General features: G+C 41.3%; 1 protein-coding gene across 2 annotated transcripts in view; it reads left to right on the top strand.

Annotated features, from left to right (window-relative positions):
- Nucleotides 1–27,824, top strand: part of KCNIP4 (potassium voltage-gated channel interacting protein 4) — a 215,220-nt gene that overhangs the window by 185,996 nt on the left and 1,400 nt on the right. For both annotated transcript variants that reach the window (XM_019480158.2, XM_019480168.2), the window contains exons 4-7: nucleotides 1,251–1,321; nucleotides 18,523–18,630; nucleotides 20,266–20,370; nucleotides 20,710–20,772. In XM_019480158.2, the coding sequence (XP_019335703.1) occupies nucleotides 1,251–1,321; nucleotides 18,523–18,630; nucleotides 20,266–20,370; nucleotides 20,710–20,772 (347 nt within the window). The remainder of the gene's footprint in view (nucleotides 1–1,250; nucleotides 1,322–18,522; nucleotides 18,631–20,265; nucleotides 20,371–20,709; nucleotides 20,773–27,824) is intronic.

Raw genomic sequence — 27,824 nt, 5'->3', positions numbered from 1 at the left:
CATCCTGGGGTACAGATTTTGAAGGGATGCAAAAATGGTAGTGGCCATTGTCCACCCCTCCACCACAGCCATCTCCACTGGCCCAGCTGTCACTGCCACCCAAGGCACAGAACTTATTTGTTACACCTCTGTGTTGTAGTAGGCACTGGACTGGAACTCAGGAAAGCCAGGTCACTTGCAGCCTGATTTTTATAGATATTCAGCACTTGCAACTCATGGGAGCTGTAGGAATGTGCATGTCTTTGAAAATGAGGTTATAGCTTTCTGAGCCTTAGTTCCATATTTATAAGAAGAAGGTATTTTCCTGTGTCACAAGGGTATTGTAAGGACAAAGTTATTAGTGTTTGTGTTCAGTTACTATGAAAAGCCTTCAAATAAAATATACCCCACTTCTTAGCTCCTGCACTTCCTAATGGGAAGAGAAGCCTATAGAAATATTTAATGGCTGAACACATTTGCATTTCATTCTACATTTATCCTTTCAAAGTGAGGCAATATACCAATATCTGGTATATTCATGGAGCATAAAATAGCTGATAGATAAGTTTATCACTTGTTTGTGAATAAAGTCATATTTTTTATGTTCTTTCTGATCACAACAGACAACCAGGTCCAGATCTGTAAAGATATCTAGGCACCTAACTTCCATATTAAGTCAATGGGTCTTAGGCACTTAAATGTCTTTCAAAACCTAGTCCATTAGGACCATCTCCTATGCCTGTTTTTATAAAACAAGGTAAGTTCAGTTTCAAATTGCTTGCCTTCAGAATAAAAACAATTAACTAAATGCATTGAGAAAACTGGCATTTCCCCATTGCAACTGAAAGAGAAAACACATTACTCTTCAGCTCAGGTTGGAAAATTCCTATCAAGCCCTCTTACCTGCCCTGACCAATACAGACTGTTTCAGAAGTATTGTAATATGAGTACCACAAGCATATGACTAGAAACACAATAACATTGTACTAGAGTGGCTGATACCTGGAGTTTACAAATGATAAAGAGAGTAAATAAGGAAATTGTCCATCAGATTTTTAGGAGCTGGACTCCATCTTTAATAGTGTAACTGTTTGCATATACAATTTTGTCCCCACAAAAATGGAAAGTTGATTAAGGTTGGGCTGAACATTTAGTCCAGCCAGAGTCAATAAGTTTTCACTCAAGAAAATTAAATTAAATATGCTGTTGGATATATAGGTAATTTTAATAGTACACTTACTAAGGAACATTCTTGCTCTTTTAAATTTTAGATTCCACAACTTATGCACATTTTCTGTTTAATGCATTTGACACTGATCACAATGGATCTGTGAGTTTTGAGGTAAGTACTACCATCAATTTAATCTTTGCTGCCTTGTTGGGCTTTTTAGATACACAGCAGGTTTCAAGGTTTTCCAGGGCATTAGAAATAGTCATTATTATTTTAGAAATCCAGACATTAACTCAAGCTGTGCTGATAATGTCATTTTTCAAAATAAATAAGATCATTTAAGAGGCTTCCTAAAATATATGTAAGTTACGTGAAAGATGGTGCTTTGTGTGTCCTGTGAGGTAACTAGGGCTCTCAATGCCAAATGTCAGCTAAATAAAGATTACTTGCTTGTGCATTTAGTTTCTTTACATTAGGGGAAGATGGCTTCAAGACAAACATAGTTTGAAACACGGGGTTTAAGTTCCTCCCCTTACATGCTGATTTCATAATCCTGCACTTTACCTGCTACAGATGATGGAATCAAGAACAGTATGGGAAAGACTGAAATTCCCTGCTGTATTTTATGTGGCTGAAGTGCATAAATACATTCGCCCTACACTTCACAAAGCTTTGTTAGGCCTATTCACTTTCTGCTGGGAACACGAGGCTTTACCCCAAGATTTCAAGGATGCCAAAATCGTAACAATCTACAAGCACAAACGAGACAGACATGACTACAGCAGTTATCATGGCATTTCGCTCCTTTCCATCCTTGGTAAACTGTTGTTGAAAAGGCTCCAGGTTATTGCAGACTATGTACTCCCTGAATCCCAGTGTGGTTTTCGTTCATCACACAGCACTGCTGACATGATATTTATCCTAAACCAGTTACAGGAGAAAACTGCTGAACAAGAAATATCCCAGTACATTGCATTTCCTGACTCTAGTAAGGCATTCAGCTCTGTTGGATGCTCTGCTCTCTAGTGCCTTCTTGCAAATTTTGGCTGCCCAGACAAACTAATTAACCTCATATGTTGCTTCCATGACAACATGCTGGCCCATGAATCAGTAGGTGCTGACTCATCTGACACCTTCCCTGTAGCCCATGGGGTTAAACAAGGCTGTGGGCTTTACCCTACATTATTTACTCTGTTCTTGGCTGGAGTGCTAGAAGTCGCCACACTTACTACCATTATTGGTGTCACCCAAACAACACGATTTGATGGTAGACTTCTAAACATCCACTGATTCAAGGCCAAAAATAAATCCTGACAATGTCCCATCAACTGAATGCTGATGACTCAGTATTTGTCACCCTTTCTGAGAATGACCTGCACCATTTACTGACTTCCTTTGCCCATGCTGTATCCCTTTTTGGCCTCAGTAATAATATAAAGAAAACTGTACCAACCACCTTCTGGCAGAAACCTATTACCTTCATTACCACCAGAAATAAAATTGAATGGCAACCAATTAAATAATGTCAAGTCCTTTTGCTACCTAGATAGCATGGTTACCAATGATACCACATTGACAAAGAACCTTCGGCACACTTGAAGTCAGTTTCTTCAGCTTTCAGTTGCCTACAATAAAGACTATGGACAAGGTGCAGGGGGGTCAAAGCGTCTACAAAATGCCAAGTTTAGAGAGCTCTTGTGCTCCCTTGTCTCCAATACTCGTTACAGACCTGCCCCCATTTACTGTCGCCATATGAAAAAACTTAACTGCCTGCAACAACATCACCTACGCAGCATAATGGGAATTAAATGGTCAGACAAAATCACCAACAACTAAGTACTATAACTAACAGCCATGCCAAGCATGGAAGTCATGATATCATGGAGGCAAATGACCTGGGTCAGCCACGTCATACGTATAGACAACTATTGACCGCCTAAGAGAGTTCTGCACGGTAAATTTGAAAAAGGCAGTTGGAAATTTGGCGATCCTAAACTTTGCTACAAGGACTGCATTAAGCAGCACATACAGTCTACTGGGCTGGACTTAATGTCCTGGGAGGATATGGCCCATGATAGATTAATAGATTTGTAGATTGTTAGGGGCTAGAAGGGGCCTTGTAGATCATCAGATCCAGTCCCTCTTCACTAGGCAGGAAAAGACAACTGGGGTCAAGTGACCCCAGAGAGGTGACTGTCCAGTCTCCTTTTGAAGATTGCCAGTGACTGCACCACCACTGGAGGGAATTTACTCCACAGTCTGGACATCCTGATTGTGAGGGAGCTTTTCCTGGAATTGAGCCTGAAGCGGCCTTCCAGGAGTTTGTATCCATTGCTCCTGGTCTTCCCCAGGGGTGTCCTGGTGAGTAGCTATTCACTGAGTTCTTGATGTATTCCCCTGATGTATCAGTAAGCCGCTGTCAAGTCCCCTCTCAGCCTCCTTTTATGTAGGCTGAAGAGGCCCAAGTCCCTCAGCCCCTCCTCATATGGCTTGTATTTAAAGTCCCTGATCATATGTGGGGGCTGTTCTCTGGACCCTCTCAAGTTTTTCCACATCCTTGTTGAAGTGTGACACCCAGAACTGGATGCAGTACTCTGGCTGTGGTAGGGTTTAGGATAGGGGAGCTCAGCACTCCACTATGAAGGCAACAGAATGAGCAACAGAACATCATCATGCACCTTGGCCAACAGTAGAAGGGAACATAGACACCAAGGCTAGGGACATTCAAAAAGCTGAAGCCTGAATTGATTCAATCTTTGCAGGTTAGTCTAATGTGCCTAGATTGGACCAGTATGCAACTGACCAGACATTCCCCCTGGACTGAAGAAATGCAGGCACATGCCTGCTGGGGGGATGTGGCCAGCCTGGACAGTAGCTTGGCATGAAGTGGCTTGGGAGGGGGTATAATTCCCCTCTCTCTGTCCCACAGACCCAAGCCAAGGTCTGCCAGATGCTTCCCCCTCACTGCTGTAGCAGCAGGGGTATGGCCAGAGGCCAGATGGAATGCCCCCCTGAGGTATAGAGGGCAGGGAAGGGGGTTAGTTCCCCCCTTCTGCCCCTGGGGGACTGCAGCAGGGTCTGCCCACCCCAACTGCTGCTGCACATTCCCTGTGCAGGGTAAGCCACAGGATGATCCCCCTCCTGCCCCCTCCACCAGATGCCAAAGGTAGGAGGTAATGACTCACCTCCCTGCCCCCTCGTCGAAGGAAGCCATGCTAGCCAGCATCTGGCTGGGTCCCACCCTGACGCTGGAACGGTGAGGGGGGGACAACCGTGACAGGGACAGCAGCCCCAGTTATAGTGTCCTGGAGCATGAACCTCTTCCTGGAGTGGGGGGTGCGCGCTGCTGACAGAGACTTCACTGCAGGGTGGGAAAAGCTGTTGTGGACTGTGTGGGGGGAGTGGCCTCAGCAGCACTTGAGGGGTTTGGGTGTCTATGGCCCCCTCCAAGCCCCAGTGCCACTACTCACGCTGCACAGTCCATGGCATCTCTGACCCCCCCGCTGGGAAGGGGCTCGTGCTCCTCAGACACCACTGCAGGTGCTGCTGCCCCCATCAAGGTCCCTGCCCCCTCACTTCTCCAGCAGCAGGGTTTGGGGCCCAGCCAGAGGCCAGCCAGCAGGGACCTTTAGGCAAGGGGGCAGGGAGGGGAGTTATTCCGCCCTCCCTCTGGGGTCTGGTGGAGGGGGCAGGAGGTGGCTTATCCTGCTGCTTGCCCTGTGCAGGAAGCAAGCAGTGGCAGCAGTGGTTAGGGTGGACAGACCCCACAGCATAAGGGGGGGTCCCCCAGAGGCAGAGGAAGGAATAACCCCCTTCCCTGCCCGCCCTGCCTTAGTCGGCCTCTGGCCAAGTCCCTGCTGCTGCAGCAGGGAGGGGGGAGTACCTGGTGGACCCTGGCTCGAGTCCCTGCTGGTGGGACAGGGCAGGGGGAATTAAACTCCCGCCCTGGCTAGTTCACTCCAGGCTAGTGCCGGGGCTGGCTACACCCCCACTGCTGGAGCAGCCAGAGGAGAAATGCAGGTCATGCTGGTAAGACAGGAAAGGGAGCAGGAGAAATGAACCTATTCTCTGTTCCCTTCGGGGCCCATGTCTGCCCCCTCCCCCCACCTGTCCCTTCTCTGGCTAGGGAGAGAGAGGCGGGGCCAGCCCTGGTCTGCTAGATAGAGAGCACAGCCAAGAGAGTATGCTGGGATGCTGGGAAAGTCTGGTTTAACTTAAACCAGAAAGTGGTCTGGGACAGACATTGCATAAACTGGTTGGAGCTCAATCAGTTAAGTCAGATACTATATTCAACCAGGTTTATCTCAAACTTGTTTTGGCCATTTTGAAACTGGTTTATGTGTGCTGAACTTATGTCCTGTTACCGGTTTAAACCAGTTGCTGATCACTTAAGCCAGTTCATGTGTAATGTCTGTTCCTAGCCCAACTTGCCCTGGCACATCTCCTGAACCCTACATGTGGAACCTGATTTCCAGTATCAGTAGTAGTCATACTCAAATACGAGTGAAAATCATTACTATTGTTGTTGTTGTTTCTTGTTATTTTATGTGGCACTGATGTATGCAAGCTACTGCCAGTACCTTTGGTGAGGGGAGTTAAAAAGTCTAAATTAAACACCTCAAAATTAATGTTTCCTTTATATTATTTGTTATATACAGCTACTATTCTTTTCACAGCTAGATCTTAAATTTTTAAAAAAGCCAAAAGCAGGATTTTGTTCTGCTACTTATCTCTGCTATGTCTGCTTCTCTTCCAGAGGCCTAAAGAAGGGTACTGTGATACCCAAAAGCTTGTCTATGTCTTTACCAATCATGAAGTTGGTCCAATAAAAGATACCACCCACAAGATTTCTTAACAAAAGAAAAATATTAAATTTCTTACTTGTGCTACTTTGAAAGTAATGTCTATGTGGAAAGGTGCAATTAGGAAAATGTGAAAGTATCTTTACCCTTCATTGTTGGGTGCATACGTATCATCTAAATAATATGGGAGCAGGTGCCTTTGAGAGAAGGTGCCCTGCAACAGGCCTAACTCAACTATGGTAATGGCTGTATTTAAAAGAAAACACTAAAAAGATTTAGTTTGAGCTTTCAGCTTATTTTGAGAAAATGTGGGTGTCCATCCTGCAGCAATCTCTATGAAGGTGGGTCCTCAGTTAACAGAAATCAGTAAGATTTAAATCCATACTTTTAGTATATAGGCTGAAGAATTGCATCTGCTTTTTGTTCAAACAGACAAAAGCAAAGCAACCCTGGAAAAGAATTGTCAGAACCCTTTTTTAGCTGCCTTTCTGCTGTGTCTTTGAGGAAAGTCAGAGCAAAATGAATTTCTTCATCTCTTTCTTTATCTCTTTTTCATGTCTCAGGCAAAGCCTAAGAAAGGCATTGGATGTCTACCATTATTTTGCTATGGTTTCCAGGGGATTTAAACATATCTGAGTGAAGCTCATGTACAATAACAGCTTTGGGGGAAAGAAAAGACATAGGAAAACAAAAGAATTTCTATTTTGTTCATAACTAGCACAGGCACTTTCATGTTCATTATCAACCTAGACAGAGTGGCCCAGATTCTTATCTCATTTTAGCCTGGGTGTAAAACCCAGACTATTTCTATTGCAACCAATGGAATCTGGCCCAGTGTCCTTTTTAAAATATGGCAATGCAACACCTACAGACTAATTACAGAATATGATGTCCATATTCTAGTAACCCTCTAGTCTTTAATGCAGGGTAAAGATTTAAAAAAATAGATAGTACCCAACTAAAAAAGCATATGTGAACTTTATAAAATATAGAGAGACAATCATAGAAGGAATATTTTTTCCTTACTCAGAAATTACAATTTTGCCAACTTTTTTCCATGCCAACCCATCCTGGTATTTTCTGGCTATCCATCATCTAGCCAATACAAGACAAAAGAGAAAATTTTCTTTATCACCACCTGTTTCCTTAAGCAGAAAATGTTTTATCAGTAAATCCAGTTTACCATTCATTACTAACCATAAACTCTTTACATTGAAAGGAAGGCTTTCTAATGCAAATAGGGTGTGGTCTGTCTGGATTGGTATAGGAAGAGCCAGAATTAGTACAGTTTACAGGTACAGGTAAAAATCTACTTGATGCATTCTCCTATTCAAAATTAGACTGTATAATTATCCTCTATGACCAGTGCTAGAATTGTGAGGAAGAAAGGAAATGAACGTATGCTCCTTTTTCTTAGCAATTTTTCCTCCCTTTCTCAGTGAGGATATGGCAAAGGTTCCCAAAATTTTTCTTATTGCATACCCCCTTCCAGATTTATCAGCTGCCCACGTGGTAACACCCCTTCCAGCATGTGATTTATATTTAACCTCTTAAATGCCAAATATTATTATTATGAAAATTAAATTTGCCATTACACAATTTCTCCTGCGTACCCCTACACTCCCCAGAGGAAGTTGTCTTGTGTACCTGAAGGGGTATGCATACCACAGTTTAGGAACCCCTGGGATATGGTATAACTATATATTACACACCTATGCATTCATGTACACATCTCATTTGGGTCCCAATCCTAGAAAAGCCTGAACAGATGATCACGTTAATTATATGAGTAATCTCACTGAACACAATAGAAGTAGTTGCATTCTTAAAATTATAAAAATACTTATACTTAAATAAGAATAAATCTTTTAATGCATACCACTGACAGCATGTCTACCTACCACTGGTGGACCCGTACCACAGATTGGGAACTGCTGCCCTAGAGGATAATGCTAGTTATCAAGCTAGCATACTTCGTGCATTTACCTTCAGCAACAGATCCATTTAAAGCATTTGGTTATACTCTAGAATTAACTTATTGCTTTTCCAGGAATGATTAATTATCTCTAAACAAAGTTGTCAATAATGTTCTGATTGCTTTATTCCTCAGTAAAACCCTGGGGAGAACTTTGGCATTAATAAATTAACTTACAAGCATATCAGCAGGCTAGATCAAAACCATAGGAGAGCTTGAAATTAACGTACCTAATCATATCTTTCTTTGTCTTGTTCAAGACCAAATACAACACTGGTATTTAAGTAATATTACTAATAAAAAGTCATTGTCTGCAGGAGGGTAGAATATATTGAATACAGGACAAGTTCAAAAGGTCTGTCTATATATTATAGAAACAAGGAACTGGTTTGGGGCCTATGTGAGATGAGTTTTGGTTTTCATCCATTTCTAAATGGATACAAAACTCTACAGCCACAGCTGGCACCTTGGTAAAGAGTGGGATCCCCTCAGCTGTGGGATTTCAGTGCTTAGATACAGTGATGATAGGCATTAATGAAATCTCCGAGGAAGCAGAGAGAAATTTTACTCTTAATTTAGTAGTAGCTTTGCCAGATCATAGCTGAGTTACATTTGTCTGACTGTGCCCATATTCCAAATATTCCATGGATAACATTCCCTAGGGCTCACAACCTAGCAGCTTTCCAAAACACTGAATTGCATTCATAAAGAACTTAGAAATCAAGTGGTAAGAATTTTAACCAGCCTGGGCCACATGATCAAGTTACATGAGGCAGGATGGGAACAAGTGTTTTGGATTATGTATATTTTGCAACTCATATATTTTGGTTTCGCAATTATATCAAAGTCACCTTTGGTATGGACATTTTCTAGAATACCTAAATCTATATGAATAAATATCATATGCAATGCATAGCTGCACTGTCAGGCTACAAAGGCAGAGTTATAAAAATTAAATAACTGAACATTGCTTTTTATGTTTTTATGGAAAAAAGGCCAGTGGCTAAGAGCTAAGGGCCAAATCCACAAATTGGTTTTGGCATCTTATTGCTCCTGGCCCTGACCAAGTTATAATTATATAGGTTAATTTTGAGCTCTCCTAAAGTTTTGAGTGATCATGCTGTTAAGCTTGTTACTTAATTTATTAATTCAGAGATCTGAGAAAATTACTGAGGGAAAAGGTAATGAGAAATACATCAGCAACTGTGTTAAGATATTATTAGTCATCTTTTGAGATATAAATAAAAATGAATCCTAGAGCATGAACAAAAGTTTTAAACAACTTTTTGCAAAATGTGAGGGTTGGCAGGTAGAGCCTTTTATCTCAAGGCTAGGTACACACATTCAAAAGTCATGGCAGAATCAATATAACTTAAGCAGTTTTGTGTAAGCAACATAGTTTAGATTGGTAGTGAACAGAACACACATTCGCCTTTTGGTGGTGCGGGGGGGGGGGGGAGGGGCGCGGGGGAAAGTTTAGACTGGGTTCTGCCATTTTCAAGCCAGTCTGAGGGTGCCAAACTTCTGTTATATTATGGGTATAGACTGGTTTTGTGTGCTGAACATCTGTTCTGTTATGGGTATAAGCTGGTTTCCGATAACTTATACCTGTAAAAGTGTAATGTCTCTATCTGGCCCAGGTGTTCAGCATTATGCAGGATTCAGACATAATAACACTTGGATTTGCAACACCAAACTTAGACACTCTTCTGCCCAGTGCAATCCACAGCCTCAGGTTAGGTGTCCAAGTTCCCTTTACAATGCATAAGGGTAGCAGCAACCATCAGACTGAGAATCACCTGAAGCAGATACTAGGGAGAGGGTCAGGGCTAATCCCAGCCTCTCAAAGGTAATTAGGCTCCTATCTCTCCTCAGGATTCTCAGCCCCAAACTCTTCCTTGGAGTTAGGAACAGAAAAAGATGACCCCCCCCTCCTCACAAGAGGATGTTTTTGCCCAATAGCTTAGTGGCATGGTCTTTCCCTATGGAGGCCAGGGTCCATGTCCCCATTTTAAATCAAGTAGAGCAGAAATGTGAAGACAGGTCTTCCATGGGAGTCCCCTGCTTGTATTATGACAAACAGACTCTCTAGGTCCCTTGAGTTTAGTCTCAAGTCTTTTGAATTATATTTCCTCTCTCTACATAATTTGATTTCTGAGTTGTTAAAGCTGTCTGTCTGAAATTTAAACAAGTATAGTGTGAAAAACCCCCATATAGCAACCTTCTTACAGATCACATCACAAACTTCCTGTTAGTATTAGTCTGTATTAACACTATAAATATAGAGTTATACCTTGGGGAACACCATAGAATATTCAAACAAAAAGCAATTTATTTTCAAAGTAATGCTTAGTATTCATTGCTATTATAGATTGAAATAGGAGAGAAGTTAGCTTAGTTTTGTAATTTGTTGAATATACCTTGAGTGATGCTGAGTGTGTTCAACTCCCATTAGGAAGGCTGTCAAACCTTGAAGGTAGAACGTTCTGGCACTGAATGATGAATCAAATGGGAATATTTTTTCCTGTATCTTTCCAAATATTTGATTAATTCTGTCACTTCTCCTGATTGGACATGGTCCATGAGGAAATGGCAATGGATTAAAATCAGAAGCAGTGGATTAAACACCAAAAGAAAAAGATAAAAAATGATAGTAACAAATAAAATTAAAATTAGGAATTGTGAAATATAGTAGGTAACCCTCAATCCTCTGGATCATGGTGTATGCGTAAGAGGTCTAGTCACCAAAACCTTGAACATGTACATCTAGGAAAGAGTATGGATGAATGGAGGCTGCCCAAAACCTACCATCCCCCCCTTTAGACCACTGAGACAGAATCCAAAGGTCAGACCAAGTCCAGACATTCAATGCCTTAATGGCTGTAGCTTCTGGCAGCAAGCCCAGAAGATCCAGGAGAGGGAAGAAAAGGTGCAGAAGATGCAGGAGGAGATGACAGCGTGGGGGTCAAGGTCTCCTGAAACCAGCCCAAAGCAGACAGAAGAACAGAAGGAGGTGCTAAAGAAATTAGAAGTAGCAAGAAGCCTTATAGGACTCCTCCAAAAAGAAATCCATAGCCAGGAGGACCACATAGAGGAGTTGCAGGAAGAACTAGAGAGCTGGCAACAGAAATGTATGCATGCAGAAGATCTACCACAAGAACTGTGAGACAAGCTGGTTGAGAGTCATACACAGGCAGAAGAAACGGGCAAAGGGATCGTTCAAGAGATGGAAAAGATCAAAGTTTGCATGGAAAATTATGAAACGCTGCACAATCGAAAGCTGTCCCTGGAAAAGCAGCTAGAGGCCAGAGAGAGAGAGAGAACAAGGGGTTACGGACCCAGTTACAGAGTGTGGAGGTGGAAAAAGACCAACTTGGGGAACAGGTACACTTCCTTAAAACCCTCCTAGAAGTCAGCTCGGCTAAAGAGGCAGTGATGAACACAGAGAGGGAGCAGTTACAGCTTCAAGTGCAAACCATACGGCAACAAATTCAGGCATTGGAGGTAGAAAATAAAATGCTATGGGTGGCAAATGATTCTATGGCTACAAAAGCCCAAGATCTGGGGGAGAGCAAGATGCCCAATGCAACAAGTATGGCCACACTTGCTGAAACAGAACAGAAACCTCAAACATTAAAGACCATGGACACAATCTGAGAGAGGTTGGAGACGCTGGGAGCCCAACTAGCAGAATACGTGGTTGTGGCTAAGTCGGTACACCTAGAGCAGTACCATGAGCTGGAAGTTTTAAGAGGGTCCTTGAAGGAAGTGGAGGTGCAGCTAGAAAGACCACATGACTAGGGGCCCTGAAGCCTCCAGGACAAGTGAGGTCCCCTGAATACCTAGGCACAGAGAATCCAAGAGGGAAGGCCGAACAAGGGCACCCAGAGAGAAGTGCCATGGAGAAGGGATCCGTAGGGGCAAATCCTATGACCCTACAAGAAGAGGTCCTACCAGCCCCCATAGAATACTGGAATAAGAGATGGGACCAATGGTTGAGTCAACATGCAGATGAGATGAGCCGTCTAAGACTTCAGCTGGGGGAACGCTATAAACTGCGAGCCAAGGGAGGAATCGCAGTACCCGGTCAGGGGCAGCCAGTGGAAGGAAACATGATAGATGTAGGGACGGCAGGGAAGGGCAAGCAGGCTAGCCCAAGAAGTGAGACCTGTCGGCTGATTTGCCAGGGCTGTACACAAGCGACCCAAGGCATAAGACAACATAAGTCAGAGACAAGCCCCATGAAAAAGGGGTCAGTAGAACCCAGAAAAGAAAGTTGGGCCAAGGAGCCAGAGATAAGGAGGAGGGAACAATCACCCAAAGGGGAACAAAGGCCTGGGAAGAGACCTCAGATTTACGTGGATAATATCCTAGGGCAGGTCAGGTGGTGGACTTTGAGAGAACTCGTGGGAGCAAAAGTCGGGGGTGCCGCTTTATGTAAAATTTTATAAGGGACCCCACTCTGCTACAAGGAGCTTCGCTGCCACAAGTAGCCCCATCATATTGTAACCAGGCCCTCTACCTGGATGCAGTTTACCTCCAGCTTGAAACAGTTTACAGTTATACCCAGGATATTATCTAATATAATAGAGCACTTTGTCTGTCTGTCCGTAACACTCTTGAGGCACTCTGATTGGTTACTGAAACAACCAGAGTGCTCCAAGAGCATTACGGACAAGAGGCGGTGGCAGGGTGGTGGAGTGCCACCTCCAGGAAGCAGGGCCGGGGGTGGGGGGAAGGGAGAGGTCAGCAGCGCTGGTAGTGTGCCACCATGACAGTGAGAATGGAGAAGACAGAGCAGGGTGGTGAGGCCAACGCTGCTGCCCTCCTCCCCTGACCCTGCTCCTTGGAGGCGGCGGTGGCATGGGGTGGTGGTGGAGGGAGATGAAGGGCTTGGCGTGGCAAGCTTTCCTTCCCCCCCACACTCCTGGGAGGCAGCGGCGGTGGTGTGTGTGTGGGGGGGGTTACAGTTAGGGTTAGTAAGCTTCCCCACCCCATTCTCAACCTTCCTCCCCCTCCCCCCCCCCCGCTGTCATTCTTGACAGGCAATTTGTAGTAGTTAAATAAAACTATTAAAGAACTCTGAAAAAATTTCAGGGGGGAAAAAGAAACAGAGCAGCATGTTAGACAATGTCACGAGCTAGGAAGACTATAGCAGGCAGCTATGGGACCAGAAAATGAATGATTATTGAACTGAACTGAAAGCCAAAAGTCTGCAAATCAGTCTGGAGGAAAGGGGTCTAGAGGCTGGCACCAGGAAGTCTAAATTCAAGGGACCTAGAGAGTCTGTCTGTCACAATATAACCAGGGCACTCCCATGGAAGCCCTATCTTCAAATTTCTGCTCTGCCTGATTTGAAATGTGGACATGGACCCTGGTCTCCCCACAGCTGAATACCATACCACTAAGCTATTGGGCAAAAAAGTCCTTTTGTGAGAAAGGGACTCACCTTTTCATGTCCTTCCAGGAGAAGCCAGGAAGCCAACAAGTGGTACCCAGAGAACAGGAAAGTAAGATTCAACAAGCTGAACCAAGGAAAGAACCATTCAGGACTAGACAAGAGAAACATCTGCCCTACTAAACAGCTTACTAGGCACTGAAAGAGCTTATACTTGTAAGCAGATAGGTGCACCCACTCAGGCAACTGGGGCCAACTGGAAGCAGATAGGCCACTGGCAGACAGGCCCATTCAAGTAACCAGGACCAGCTGGAGGCAATTTAGCTTGCTGTCCTAACTCCTGACACAGGCCATCTTTGTCTTTCACAAAACCAAACCAAACAAAACACACATTTTCCCAGGTAGGTTTTTTTGAGTAAATACGTTAACCTTACCAGTGCTGGTATAAAATGATTTCGGTCCAACAGCTAATTGGCTTTTTACTACCCTAAGACTTTCTGTGTTTCCTTGCTACTGTGGCAAAGATTCACATTCAAATGTGAGATCTGTTACACTAAACCGTAACTGTGGGTAGGAGGAAATTGACTGAACTGTGAAACCAGTCCAGTCACAACTCAAAATCTTTATTAGGATATGCTATAGCAAAGATGTATTTTGATCAATAAAGACAATGCTTATGTAGCTTTGGATTCAGGGAAGAAACAGGTCTGCTAGCCAGGCTTCTTTTTTCCCCTGGGGACTTGAGTTGGTTTGCTAAGCCCCAGAGAAGTCCAAATTTAGAAGTCCAAAAGTAAAGGTCCAAATTTCCCTCTAATCTATGTCCCATATTTATAGCTGGCTGTTTCTAATATTCTAATGAATGATCTCTGATTAGTTTCATTTAAATGTATTTGTCTCACTGAAACATTTAGAACCCATTTAAACTAAATTTCTTGTGGACCCTGGAAGGTGTCAATTAGTTGGGATTTGTCCTTCCCCTTCCCATTGTGGAATGCTGTTTGACACTGGTTTGTTACTTCTGCACCTTAGTTTATCCGACAAGGTTGCTTTGTTTTCACCGCTTACCTAAGCATTCTAACAAAAATGCATTTATTATAACAAAATAGCATTCAATGCATTTGGCTACATGAATTACTGCTTCTAATATTTTAAGAAAATGTTATATTTAGATTATTTGATGTATGGTTTTTCCTTATCCTTGTGCTCTGTTTGACTGTCTAGTTAAATATAAGGAGGGCTTTCTTTATTTTGCTGACAAGCTAGTTGCTACATCTTCAAAGGCTCATGCTACGGTCACTCAGGCATAAGCTTCTGAGGCCTTCCGCTTTAGCTACACTTCTGCAACTTTGGCCTAGGCCTCTTAAAACAGACAAGCCTGGCAACAACACATCACATTGACTTATACATCTTACAACAACCTGTTGACACACTGCTGATTATCTCAAGGCTTCTTCCTATGAAAAAGATCGATATCACAATGTGTTGTAATCATGATGGCCCAAGGATATGAGGGGAAGTAAGAGATGTGAAGTGAGATAATAGCTTTTATTAGGCCAACTTGAATAGCTAGGAAAAATGTCAGCCAGGCTTTTAGTTATTAAGCATGACCACACTGGTATCCAACCCAAACATATTGCTAAATTCATCCACTTCATCCTCACCTACAACAATTTTACCTTTAATGAGCAACGTTTCCTCCAATGGGCATAGCTATGGGCACAAAGAGTCACTTCCACCCCTAAAATTCTACCTCACCCTGAGACACTTTGAAGAAAAATTAAAAAAAAAAAAATACAAGCAAACCAATGCTGCATCTGTGATATATAAATGGCATCTTCAATAACAGGCTAAATAACTACTCACCGTTCCATCAAATTCTCTCTGAAATACTCTCACAGCAATAGCTAATTTCTAAACACCATCAATATAAAGAACGGCACATAAAAACAGCATCCTTCAAATAACCATACATAAACCACCCAATGACTACCACACTTAAGTCCACAAAATCAGTAATCCGAAACATGGAAAAAAGCTATGATTTGTAGTCCATCTCCCAGGTTCCATCACATTTGCTTTGAGGAGAATATTGGTGATGTGGCAATCACATGTCTGAAAACTGTATTTATCCAACAAGGGCATTCTGCCAGAGAAACGGACCGATTCTATGAATGAACCACTTCAATAAACAATATAGAAGCTACCAAAAGGCATACAGAAAACTGCCGCTTACTGCAAACCCCTGATTCAACAGACCATCCCACACTGAAATATATGAAAAAGATCATTAAACAACCGTAACACGTACTTGAAGAATACACCCTGAAATAATTTTTTCCCAGTCTCCCCCTTTCAAATGGCTCCCTACCGTTGTCAAACTTTGTGCTGACCAACAAACACATGAAACCAGAATTTGTCAGATAACGAGTGTAAAACCTGCCCACACATCTCTGCTTCCCCAGCCTCAATCAATGAATCTCACAACAAAAACAACACAAGCCAGAGATCCTTCATATGCCTATATGAACATGATGTACCTGATGGTCCTCCATCAATAAGCTCTTGATGAGCAGTCTCCAGGTCTGATAATTCATGGTGAGACTCTGGAGAAGATTTGAGTATTTCCCATACCTCAGAAGCCATCTCTTGGGGAAGACTGGCATTGATAAAGAAATCCAACATCACCTCAAATGTGCAGCCTTCAGATGCCTGAGGGTGCTTGATGATTGTGAAATAAGATTCAAAACCCAGCTCATGGTTTATCAAGCAGTCATGATCCCACCTTATTGTATGGATCTAAGATGTGAAGACACCTCAAGATGCTGGAGAAGTACCATCAACGCTTCCTGCAGAAGATCCTGAAGTTGGGCTCAATAACAGATATTCATATTTTTTCCAGACATCAACAAATAGGTACTAACAGAGTCACTGGTTTTATGGCTTATTTTAACTTTCCTCTCACCCCTCCTACTGCTAAATTCTTTGCTTCACAGATGATAATTGCCACTTCCCTTTCAAGTGGTCAAATTAGGTTTAAGGTAAAGTAATTATTCTAACTTAGCTTGGATTGATGAAGGGCACTTGATGCCTGAAAGATTCTGACAGGTGTCCCAACCATACAAGTTGGTCCAATAAAATATATTACCTCAACTCATAAAACTTAGTTCTCTGAGATACCACCAAGGTACTTCAGGATCAACTAGAAAAGAAAAGGGGCTAGGAAACATAAAGCCACTGTTTTAAAAAAAAAAACTTAGACATAAAATTATACAAGAAAATTACAGAAGAAATATAATGAGGCAAGTAAATTTGTGTTTGACTGATGTAGTTGATTTTTTTCTCTATTAAGTGTAAATGAAAATTTATCTTGTCTAAATGAGTATCATTTATAAAGCACAAATCTGGTTTTATCACTGATGTTACAGAGCTGAATTAATTTTAAGAATCTCTGGCCTTCTGGGACTGAATGTAGCCTAACTAATTCCATTCTTTAAAGCTAATTGTATTTGAATTCGTCAGTTAGCTACAACCACATATAAAATGACTAGCTTCAGATATACTTCTGTAGAATCCTTCTACAGTATTTGTCATTTAAAATAAGCAGACAAGGTTCTTTGGGTAAATCTGATATCTTTTATAAATTTGAGTTGGTCTAATGACAGATATCTGATTTACCCAAAGAACCTCATCTGCCTATCTCCTTAAACCAACATGGCTACAACCTACACCCATTTAAAATAATGTATGCATCTCATGTAGTAGAAGAAAGGAAAAAAAGTAAAAAGAAGCTAACTTTCTCAAATGAAGTTTTCTAGGAATGGCACCTTTTTATTTACTCCCAAATTGTAGAGCAGCCAGTAATGATGAGCAAAATCACTAATGTTATATAAGCACTGACAATATTGCCTTCCCTGTTATTCTCATGTGGGTAAAATTAATTCATGTATAGAGGTCTGGAATAGTTTCGCATCTCATTTAGGCCCTAAATAGAGAATTTAAGAGGTACAAAAGCCTGCTTCTCAACCTCTGCATAATGATGTCCTTTCCCCCTCATATTGATTTCAATAGTTGCTGCTGGTATGCAGCACCTCATAGGATTAAGTCATAACCTACAGTGCACAAACCCATTAGTAGGAGACTGTGATTTGTTTTATTGTACTTTTTTCAGTTTACTCATGAATTAGATGCATGCATAAAAGACCTATTTTTAAAAATTAACAACCAATCTGTATTTCAAAAATTGTTTTAAAAAATCTAAAATGAAAGAGTCTGTCCTTCTAGTCTGACATTGTTAGGGTAACACTGTGTGGATTTTTGGGGAGCACTGGATTTGTAGCTGAATGAAGGCTATTACCTGTGGCCTAGCAGGAGCTGCTGACAAGGCAGAATGATATCTAAAACAGCTATTTCCTTATGCTAAGTAACTATTTTAACTGTGTTAACAATTTTTCTGAAAAAAAGCAGCAAGTAAATCTGTGTGAGTCTGTGGGCTGTGAATGAGGTGACGTTTTAGGAATGTGGAAGATGGTACAACATGAGACAGAAAAACAGACTGGAATGTGAAAAACAACACGTAACTGGTAACAGAATCCAAGATGAACATATGCAAAAGGTTGAATGGTGATTGGTGAAGAAGCCTCCAGAAGCTTCCCGGTTTTGGTCAAAGTCTGCCCATTGACCGAAGAAAAAGAGTGAAGGTCTTAGACATGCGCTCATAGCAAAAGGACATGTAAATAAATGAAAGGCATAGGCAATTTCATGCTAATGAAGCAAACAGTAAACAGAGGCAGAGCTTGAGATGGGAGGAGAAATGGGTGGAACAGAAGGAGGGATGAAGGTGGAGTAAATGTTAATGAACTTAAACCAAGATGTATAAATGTGGGAAAAAACTATTGTTCAGTGCAGGTCCCCTAGTTCATGGGCTGTGTGTCTGTGAGGGACCCTTGTCCAAATCTGTCTCCACACTAAATAAAGCTGTTGCGAGCAATGTGTGCAGGTAGCATTTGCTCCCTGCTTGCTGTGGCTAATGAGTAACAGGATCCAGGAGCAACTGGATCATTATCTCCCTAGTCATTGGGCGCTCCATGGAGTTGGGGTCTAACAGACATGATATTGAAGAATCTACCATGCTAATTCCTGGGTATTTGTAAGAAATGGCTCAGCCTCAAACAAACCTAAACTTTTTGTTTCTTTTTAGGATTTTATTAGGGGTCTCTCTATTTTACTCAGAGGCACAGTACAAGAAAAGCTCAACTGGGCCTTTAATTTATATGACATAAATAAAGATGGCTATATAACCAAGGAGGTAAGAATTCCTTTTTAGATTCATTAATTGAAACCACTGCATGCATGTATGTGTTACTTATAGGAACCTGCCTTTGTGAAACTCTTGGTAAAAATGATGAGATTCATAGCAAATATTTTTTTCTTATCAGATCAAGAATTTTAAAAACAACTGCATTTAATGGAAACGTTCTTTAAAAGGATAGAGGAGAACAACCCAGAAGTTTACGTGCAAGTTATAAAAGGCACAACCAAAATTCTTAAAGCAGAAACGTGGTTGAATACATGTGTGTCCATGTATTTGCATTCATGGTTACTAGAGTACATAAAATATTTGTCCACAGAAATGCAAGTGAACATCTGCATATTTGTAAAGTCTGTCCCTGAGAATTTGTAGTTGGCACATAATGTATTAAAATGTTATTAGTTCTTAAGGCATTTATTCTGCAAGGATTTCCACATGTGCTTAACTTCACACATGGGACTACTCAAACATGAAGTGGAGTCTATACATGTATCTTTGAAAGACACTATAAATGTTAGTGAAGCAAAGATCTTTCAGCAACACACCTTAAGATGATTACAGTGTGGGTTTGTACAAATTATCTTTCTTATCATATTGGCACTAAATTACACATTTATAATTACACATACCCTTTTTCATTCAAGTCACAAAGTACTTCACAAAAGGTGGATTGGTATATGCACGTGTGTGTGTAATTTTCATGGATACTTGTTTGTGTGTGTGTTCCAGTTATATTCCCATGGTGAAAAAGAAGAAATTCAGGCACAGGTTATGGTGATAAGATTTACCCTGGGTGTGTCTACATGGAGATGTAGCTCATTGCTATAGTGACATAGCACTGGCAGGCACAAACTGCTCATTGTTCGTTGCTGCTGCTCATTGTAGTATGATCGGAAATGACCTGTGCACCACTGGGGCTGTGCAAGTAACAGTGGTACTAAATGACTGTGCAGTAACAGCTGTGTAGTCAGGGACACATATAGATGCACACACTGTCACCTACCTTTTTCCCATTTATATTTTGTATATCTCAGGAGCCTTCCTTCCACATCTAATACGTTAGATGTCTTAAAGCATTTAAATTCAGATATATCAAACCATATTTAGTTAGAATTTTCTCTTTTCATTTCTATTACATGACCGGAAAAAGCCACAGTTAGTAATTTAGAACGTCAATGCTGCCAGCATGCGTTACGTTCTTTAACTTGTTGATGTGTTGACAGCATCCCAGTGGACACATCTGCATGTGCACCGTTACCGCGCAGTACAGGCGCACATCTACATGTGCGTGCCCATACTGCGGAGTAACTATGCTGCGGAGTGACTTATGCTGACTTGGGAGTAAATTTACTGCACAGTAAGGCACATGTAGACACCTTACTGTGCAGTAACCCTGTTTGTGTGGACTGACTTGGGAGTAACTTTACTCCCAAGTCGGCACATGCACAGCATTACTACACTGTAACTCTTGCATGTGTAGACACCAGTCTAAAAACCGCTTACTGCGCAGCAAATGCACATGTAAACATGCCCAGGCTGTCCCAAATTGTGCTAAAAACCTTTGCTACCCTGGTTCTAAAACACCATCTTCATTTTATCCTGCCTTACATTAAAATGTGTTTTTCTCTTCAGGAAATGCTTGATATTATGAAAGCTATATATGATATGATGGGAAAATGTACTTATCCTGTTGTCAAAGAGGATGCACCTAGACAACATGTGGAAACATTTTTCCAGGTAGGATAAAATAACATACAACTACAAAAACAAAAATCTTATGAAAGTTTTACATTCCGATTAGCTAACAATTAGCACATCCTTTTATACTTGTTGTCTCCTTTTCTCTGTGTCTGTCCCAATTGACTTGTCTATCTGATCCATTCTGTTATGTCTCAAACTCACTACAGCAGACCCTATCATTTATGACACGTTTATATACTCTCTTATACAATGGCGCCTGCCTTAATTGATCACTGAACTGCAGTATACCTGAAATAAATCATAAAAAAATAAGAGACTGGTTTTCAGCAAGCTTTAAATAAGACTTAAGCACCTGTTCTTATTCTTCCTGGACAGAAAATGGACAAGAATAAGGATGGAGTAGTTACCATAGATGAATTCATTGAAAGCTGCCAGAAAGTAAGTAATGCATGATAAATGTGTAATGTATAGCTACTTCTATCAGCTGGCTAACAGACATACAATTCTACCAACAGGGTAGGGACATATCCCAAAGCACCTGCACAAAAAATATGCACATACACACTTGCAAAAACCACTCCTCTCTATGCAAACATATACTTGTATTTATAGAACTGATGGGTAAAGACTAGCTTTCTTGCAACTGTTCTCCTTGCGTCAATCTTCCTGTGAAAAACTACCTTTTTTGGTTTGCAATAAAAAAATAGTGCTCACTATAGCGAACTTATTTCAGCTTTGTGCTAATTGCACGTGAAGGGGAAAAAACTGCTCAGGCCACAGTTTAGATAGTATTCATTGCAGAATCATTTAAAAATAAGAAATGAATTATTTAAAACATGATTTTCAGTTAGCCAAACACTTCTATTTTTTGCCAAATAGAAATGGAAAAAATAATAAAACTGCCAGCTACTTTTTTGCCATTTACACATAGGCCAGGGTGATAGATAATATAATAAAAGAGAATCATTGGCACATTCATAATGAATGACATTAGATCAAGTGTTGAGAGAGACACTACGCAAAATCCTAGCAATAACGAACTAGAGCATGCAGGTTAATTTAGTTGTGAAAAGAAGTATGGTTTTAACAAAGCAAAACCAGTGCTTCTGACTGTATCAGTACCTAATTGCAGTTAACATTTGACTAAGGAAAGCATATCTATCAGAAAACAGCTTGCTGCAGCCACTTCGTATTTGACAAGCTGCCTGGGAAATAAAAAAGATACTACATAACTTGTGTGTTATTTTGGCCTACATAATCATGGGAATGCCCTATTGGACCAAAAGCAAGATGCTGATTTGAGGGTGAAGATTCTTTAGATCTTTAGGAAAAGTGTGTAATATTCTTGATTCTTCTCAGTCAATTAAGTATAACAAAAAGGCAGTTTTGACTGTTTTGTATACTTCTAACAACAGGCAGTGGAAGAGACTGATTTTTTCCAGACTTATCAGCAGCTGTGAATTGCACTGACCATGGTATTCTCTGCAGCAGATCTCCCTCTCTAAGAGTACAGCATGGTCCTTAGTTTTTTCTGTTCTTAAAGGATGTGATTTGTCACTTTTCTTGTTCAACATAGATGGAAGGCTGCTAGACTGATCACCACTAATGAAGATATTCATCCTTGTCTTCATTTCATCAAACCCTAAAACTGTTCTTCCTCAGTGTCTAACTGAGGTTTGGACAAGCATAGGAGTGAAATGACAAATTAAATCTGGGCAGATGATACTGATGGGAAGGACAATTCCTTTATGGAAACAGGAGGATATGGTAAACATAGCTTCACTAAGGGGTTCTCTGCTGTGCTTTTCCAGTTTGTTTCACAGCGCCAGAGTTGTGTTATGTTATATGCTGCTTCACAGTATTTGGATACATTGCCACTGAAAAATTGTGGACCACCTAAGAATCGCAATGAGTGACAATTTTTAATAGTTTGTGTTGTTTGGGATGCAGCAATACAGCACATCAGGCTAACTCTAGAGAAAGATGCTAGTATCTAAGTCCTAACTTCCACATTCAATTTTTAAATCCAGATTCCTGCTCAGCTGCCACCTAGGATAGTGATTGAGCGAGTGTAAAGTCCACAAATGCAAGTCACCAGCCAGGTAGTGTGTTCTCCTTCTGTGCCTTAGCCCCGGGGTTCCCTGCTGTGCCAATCTGCCCAGAAGTGCCTCAGTCTCCACCTAACTCACACCCGAACTCAAGGCCACATCCAGACGAGCACAAATGTGCAGTATGTGGTGCCACAGGCCTGTCTGCAGCACCACACACCACAACATGCAGGTTTTGCCCACACTGCTACCTTCCAGCATGGGCCATTTTTTTGACCCTAAGAGATCTCAGGGTCAAGAAAACTCACACCGAATAAAGCCAGGCAGTGAATGTGGTGGCAGTGAACACCACTCAAAACCAGAGCCTGGCTGGCCGGAGTTATGCTCCAGTTGCTGGCCAGGCTCTCAGCTGCAGGAGTGCCATGGATGCAACTTCCCAAGGCCCCCAAGACCCCAGGTAAGGCTGCTAGGGCCAGCCATCTCAGCCCAAAGGCAATTCAGACACATTTGCTGCCATCTCCCAGTAGCATGTTCTGACCAACAGCCTACAGCAGTGGTTCTCAAACTGACTCAAGCCACCCTTCAAGGTACACTTTGGAAAAATGCTAGCTCTTAGCTCCTAAAGCAGAATCCAGGACACCCCCTTTGCAGGGGAGCACATTATCACTGGACTACGAAGATCCACCCTCTTGTTTACTCTCCTTTAGCCCCACACATCTTCCTTTGTTGATTGCCCAGTATATCACAGCTTCAACAGCAGGGGTGCAGGATCTTCTAGGCTGTGGCCCAGAACCCCAGATCTCACATGTCCTGGGCAACTGCTCTAAGGCAGTGGTTCTCAACCTTGTCTAACTCAAGGTACCTCTCAGAAAATGCCAACTCTTACTTTTCATTTTTATTTTTACTACAGAAAAGTAATAAAGCAATTCTTCTTTTGCAAAGAACTAAGAAAAACCACAGGGCAGAACCTATTTAGAACTATGAATTCCTGTTTGAAATACTTGGATTTATTTTATGAATCATGTTTAGACACCTACCTGCTAATGGTGTATGGCACTGCAGGATCTTAAGGCACACCCTGGTTGAGAATCACTGCTCTAAGCACTAGAAAAGTATCTAAAAGATAAGGACTGATATTAGCATGACTGGCTGTACTCCTGTGTGAGTGAACCAAGGCTTGAAGAACTAAAAACTCAGTGCTGTCAGTCTGCAGTAGCAATGCCCTGGTCAGGCACAATAACCTAGGACCTATCAGGAACTTACGCATAAGGATACTTAGTTTGAGAGTGCTAAATGACCTTTGAAGAGATGTAAGGACCTATGGTTGGCTCAGCCATCATGGAAGCAGGTCTGGACATGTATAGGAGCTCAGTTTTTTCTTTGAATCGCTTTTTTCCCAGAAATATGAGGGACCTAAGGCTAGGTGAGGGTTTCTTTTGTTTTTGTTTTTGTGTAATGGACATAGGCACCTAATTTGGAATTTTCTTTCCTCTTTCTTTGATGAACATTTTTTTTTAAATATCTTCAGCATATGGTAGCATTTGTATTTGACAGTAAGCTAAGTCAAAAGTATCTAAATAGGATATTTTACAGAGGTAGTGACAGGCTGTTTTATGTATTATATAATGTTCCTGGGGATTCCTAGAGAAAGGCAAGCTGTGAGATGCCTCTTAAAAGAGCTTTGCATAAACAAGAGCTGCGAGCAGTTGAAGCTACAGTAGGAAAGGGCTGAAGTACAAAAATACAGTGAGTAAGCTTTACACGCTTTATAAAACAGAAATTTATCAGTTTCCTGAGGGTTTTTTTTGCCATTAATAGTTGACATCACATCCTAGATGACTTAATATGAAAAGCTATTTTGCAGGACTCTTGAAACTCATTGGCATCATACCTTGACAAATGAGAAAAATGAACTTACCAAAGCATACTGAACATTATCTAAATGACCTGAAGAAATGAAAGGTTGTTTGGTAACTTAGTCTTGCAGGGAATGCCACCCTCCCCGCCCCTTCCCCCAAAAGAACAAACACCCCCATGAAAGAATTCTGAAGGTCACCTCATTGTGAACATCATAATGGTACCATGTTTTCCCTGTGAAGAAGAAAGGTAGGCAGTGAGTTACAAACTCTCTTCTCCTAGTTAAATATCCTCTGATAAACTGTGGGTGCATATTTACATGCAATTAATGCAAAGCAATAAACTCCGAAGCTTATTGCTCCCAGCTGCGCACCCGGGAACAATAAACTCCAGGGTTTATTGCCATTTGACCATGTACCCAGGAGTGCAGCACATTGAGCCATGTTGGAGCAGCCTGGGAGATCAGCCTGCCAGCCCGGGGCTGTTCTCTCCAGATCAATGTGCTAGAGAGGGGCTGGGTGGGGCATGAGGATACTAAAGCACAGGGCTAGCCAGTAGGCAGGCCCCACACTGAAGCACCTTCATGGTTCAGTGTCTACAAGTGTGCTGGTGCAGAGTTTTTCACTTGCATTTACAAATACTATCCTGATACGGAGTAAATTAGTTTACTTGTGTGTGTTTAGAAATGCCAAACTTCAAGAGTGAATTAGGCTGTGACAGAAACTGCTGAAAAACATAAGATTCCCTCTGGCAAAAATGATTGCTTTTATTAATTAAAATATTGCAGCTGTGATCAAGTCTGAGAATAAAGGCTCAAAGTACCCTTTTTCAGTTCTTCATGACACTTGCATGAGCCATGTTGTCAACTTACCTGGAAGTATACATAGAAATGTATTTGTAAATGTTAACAGACTTACTAGTGCATAAACCAGGCCTTTACAGCCTGTCGTTCCCACAAAACTTAGTTTTGTCAGAACCTCCAGGCAAGGAGAGGAGCATATACATCTAATGCCTACATACCTACAGGGGAAAAGGCTTACAATGTAACTTGTGCTGGTGGTAATCTCTAGGCAGAATAACTGGTCTGACGATGTCCATTTCCATGCCAACTATACTGGGAACTAATGCACAATTTTTTGAAAAAGAAAATGAATAAAAAGTTGTAGTTCAGCAGTTGAGCATTTGGTCATTGTGAGAAGGTGAGAGGAAATGATTATGTAAAGATGGAAGACTGGTTCCAGCAACAGAAGCATTTCATTCCAGGAATAATCTTGGCTCTTCCTATTCATGATAAAACAGAAATCAGAGTGTGTAAATCCCCAAATAATTTGATTAATCAGAGTAAACGTAAAATAAAATAAATCTTACAGCAGCATGTATGGTCTGCCAAGAAAGCACATCATGGAAGCAGTTAGAATAATTGGAACATATTTTTGGTGATTCCCACTTTGCCAACCATCCACCAAGCACTGGATCTCATTCAAGCCGAACATTTTGATCTCACACTGTTTGAGGTGCTTCCTATTTTTGAAACCAACACATTGGCAAAACAAATTCATCAGCTTCATTAAGAGCAGACAAGGTTCCTTGGGTGAATTTGATATCTTTTATTAGACCAACCTAAATAGTTGGAGAATAGTTATTAAGCAAGCTTTCGGGTTCAAATACCCTTCGAACCCGAAAGCTTGCTTAATAACTATTCTCCAACTATTCGGGTTGGTCTAATAAAAGATATCAAAAAAGATATCAAATTCACCCAAGGAACCTTGTCTGCCTATGTCCTTAGACCAACACGGCTACAACCTAAACCTCAGCTTCATTAATGCACTTTTGAATAAGTTGAATTTTTGTGTTATTTAAACGACTGCCTTCAAGTATCACCGGTTGCTACCTAGAGAAGAGAAACCTATCAGTGCTCATTAGCATTGATGAGGGAACATTTTCTTCTGCAAAAACATCTTCTGTGATGACAGGTATGTAGCAAGACTGTCATCCTTAGTCTGTACTTCAGAATCAAGTAAATTTAAGTTGCAAGCACATTAGCTGCTAAAATTGTCAAGTAGTCAAAGATTTTAGAGACACAGTGATCATGGTGTTAACAGAGACATTGTTATTTGTTAGACCCCGACTCTCTGCGACACCCAACGACTAGGGAGACAACAGATCGATGCCATCACGCATCACCTGCACACATTGCTCTTCAACAGCTTTATTCAAAATGAAGACAGCTTCGGGCAAAGCTCCAACAAACCAGGGAGCTGCCACAAAAGAAAGAACACGATCAGTTCTTTCCATATTTATATACCTTGGTTCATGCTCATTAACATTTACTCCACCTTTGGCCCTTCTTTGTTCCACCCATATTCCCTCCTATCTTAAGCTCAGCCTCTGTTTACTGTTTACTTTGTTAGCATGGAATTACCTATGCATTTCACTTATTTACATATCTTTTTGCTATGAGCGCAGACTTAAGACCCCAACCCCGGCTTCTTTCAGTCACTTGAGGCTTCTTCCTGATTTCTTCACCATCTCCAAGGTCTTGCTTCTGTTTTATCTCTAACGATAGCCGGTGGTCTGCATCCTGTTCTTTTTACACAATGAGCTGTATATCTTACAACACTTTTACATTGTTAGGAAAATGCTTGCCTAAGCATCTTGCGATGTTTCTTTTAACATACCCTTCTGCATTGTGGTTAGCAGCTTTGCTAGGCCACAGATTATACTAGCCTTGTATTCAGCTGCAAATCCAATGCTCCAAATACTGTCATCCTAACACTATTAATTAACAAACATTACCTTGTAAAAGTGAAAAATTATTTAGTAAGCTTTCCTAAAATTATCATTGTTCCCCTGGACCCTAAAATTGACTAAAATTGCTGTGCCAAAATAGTAGCTTTAATTATTCCAATACATTTCTAGGTACAATTCAAATAAATTATTTTGGCCTGTTTCAAAGCTGAAATCAGCAATGGCACTTAAGATGCTGAGGTCTTGATCTGAAGAGAACACTTCCCAGGAGGTGCTCAAAAATTCACTCTTCTTTGATTCAAAAGTTCCCCTAAGATCTAAACTTAATGCAAGACCAAGTTATTTTCCTTAGTATTGAGAGGTACGGAATACAGAATTTTACTCTGACTGATGTGAAGGAGTCTTATTATTACATTTATATATATGCATGATTATGTGCGAGTTTAGTAAACAATGGTGGGGAGAACAGTACATTTTGATGCATTCAAAGTAAGTTAACTGTGCACGGGTGCCTTTAATTATGTAAGTTGAAATAAATATTTTTAAGAAGTTCTATTAAATATCAACAAATGGATTTATCAGAGAAGAGCTGCAATGACCTACTGCAAACTGCAGGAGGAAAAAATTATCTTAGGGGTCAGCAATTCTTGCATTGTTAGCTGAGGGAACTAGCAGATTCTCAGCTGTAATGAATGAATGCTTGTACTAACTCAGTTGTATACTGTCCTCAAGTCTTCAAGATAGTGCCCTAGATTTGCTGGGAACAGCTACACAAGATGCTATTGCGCCATAGCATCTGTTGGCAAAAACTGTGACCACTGCTACGTTGCTGTAGCA

Source organism: Alligator mississippiensis, chromosome 2, assembly GCF_030867095.1.
Source record: "Alligator mississippiensis isolate rAllMis1 chromosome 2, rAllMis1, whole genome shotgun sequence".
Taxonomy (NCBI): Eukaryota; Metazoa; Chordata; order Crocodylia; family Alligatoridae; genus Alligator; species Alligator mississippiensis.
The sequence above is the reverse complement of the archived record's forward strand: the minus strand, read 5'-3'. Positions and strand labels throughout refer to the sequence as shown.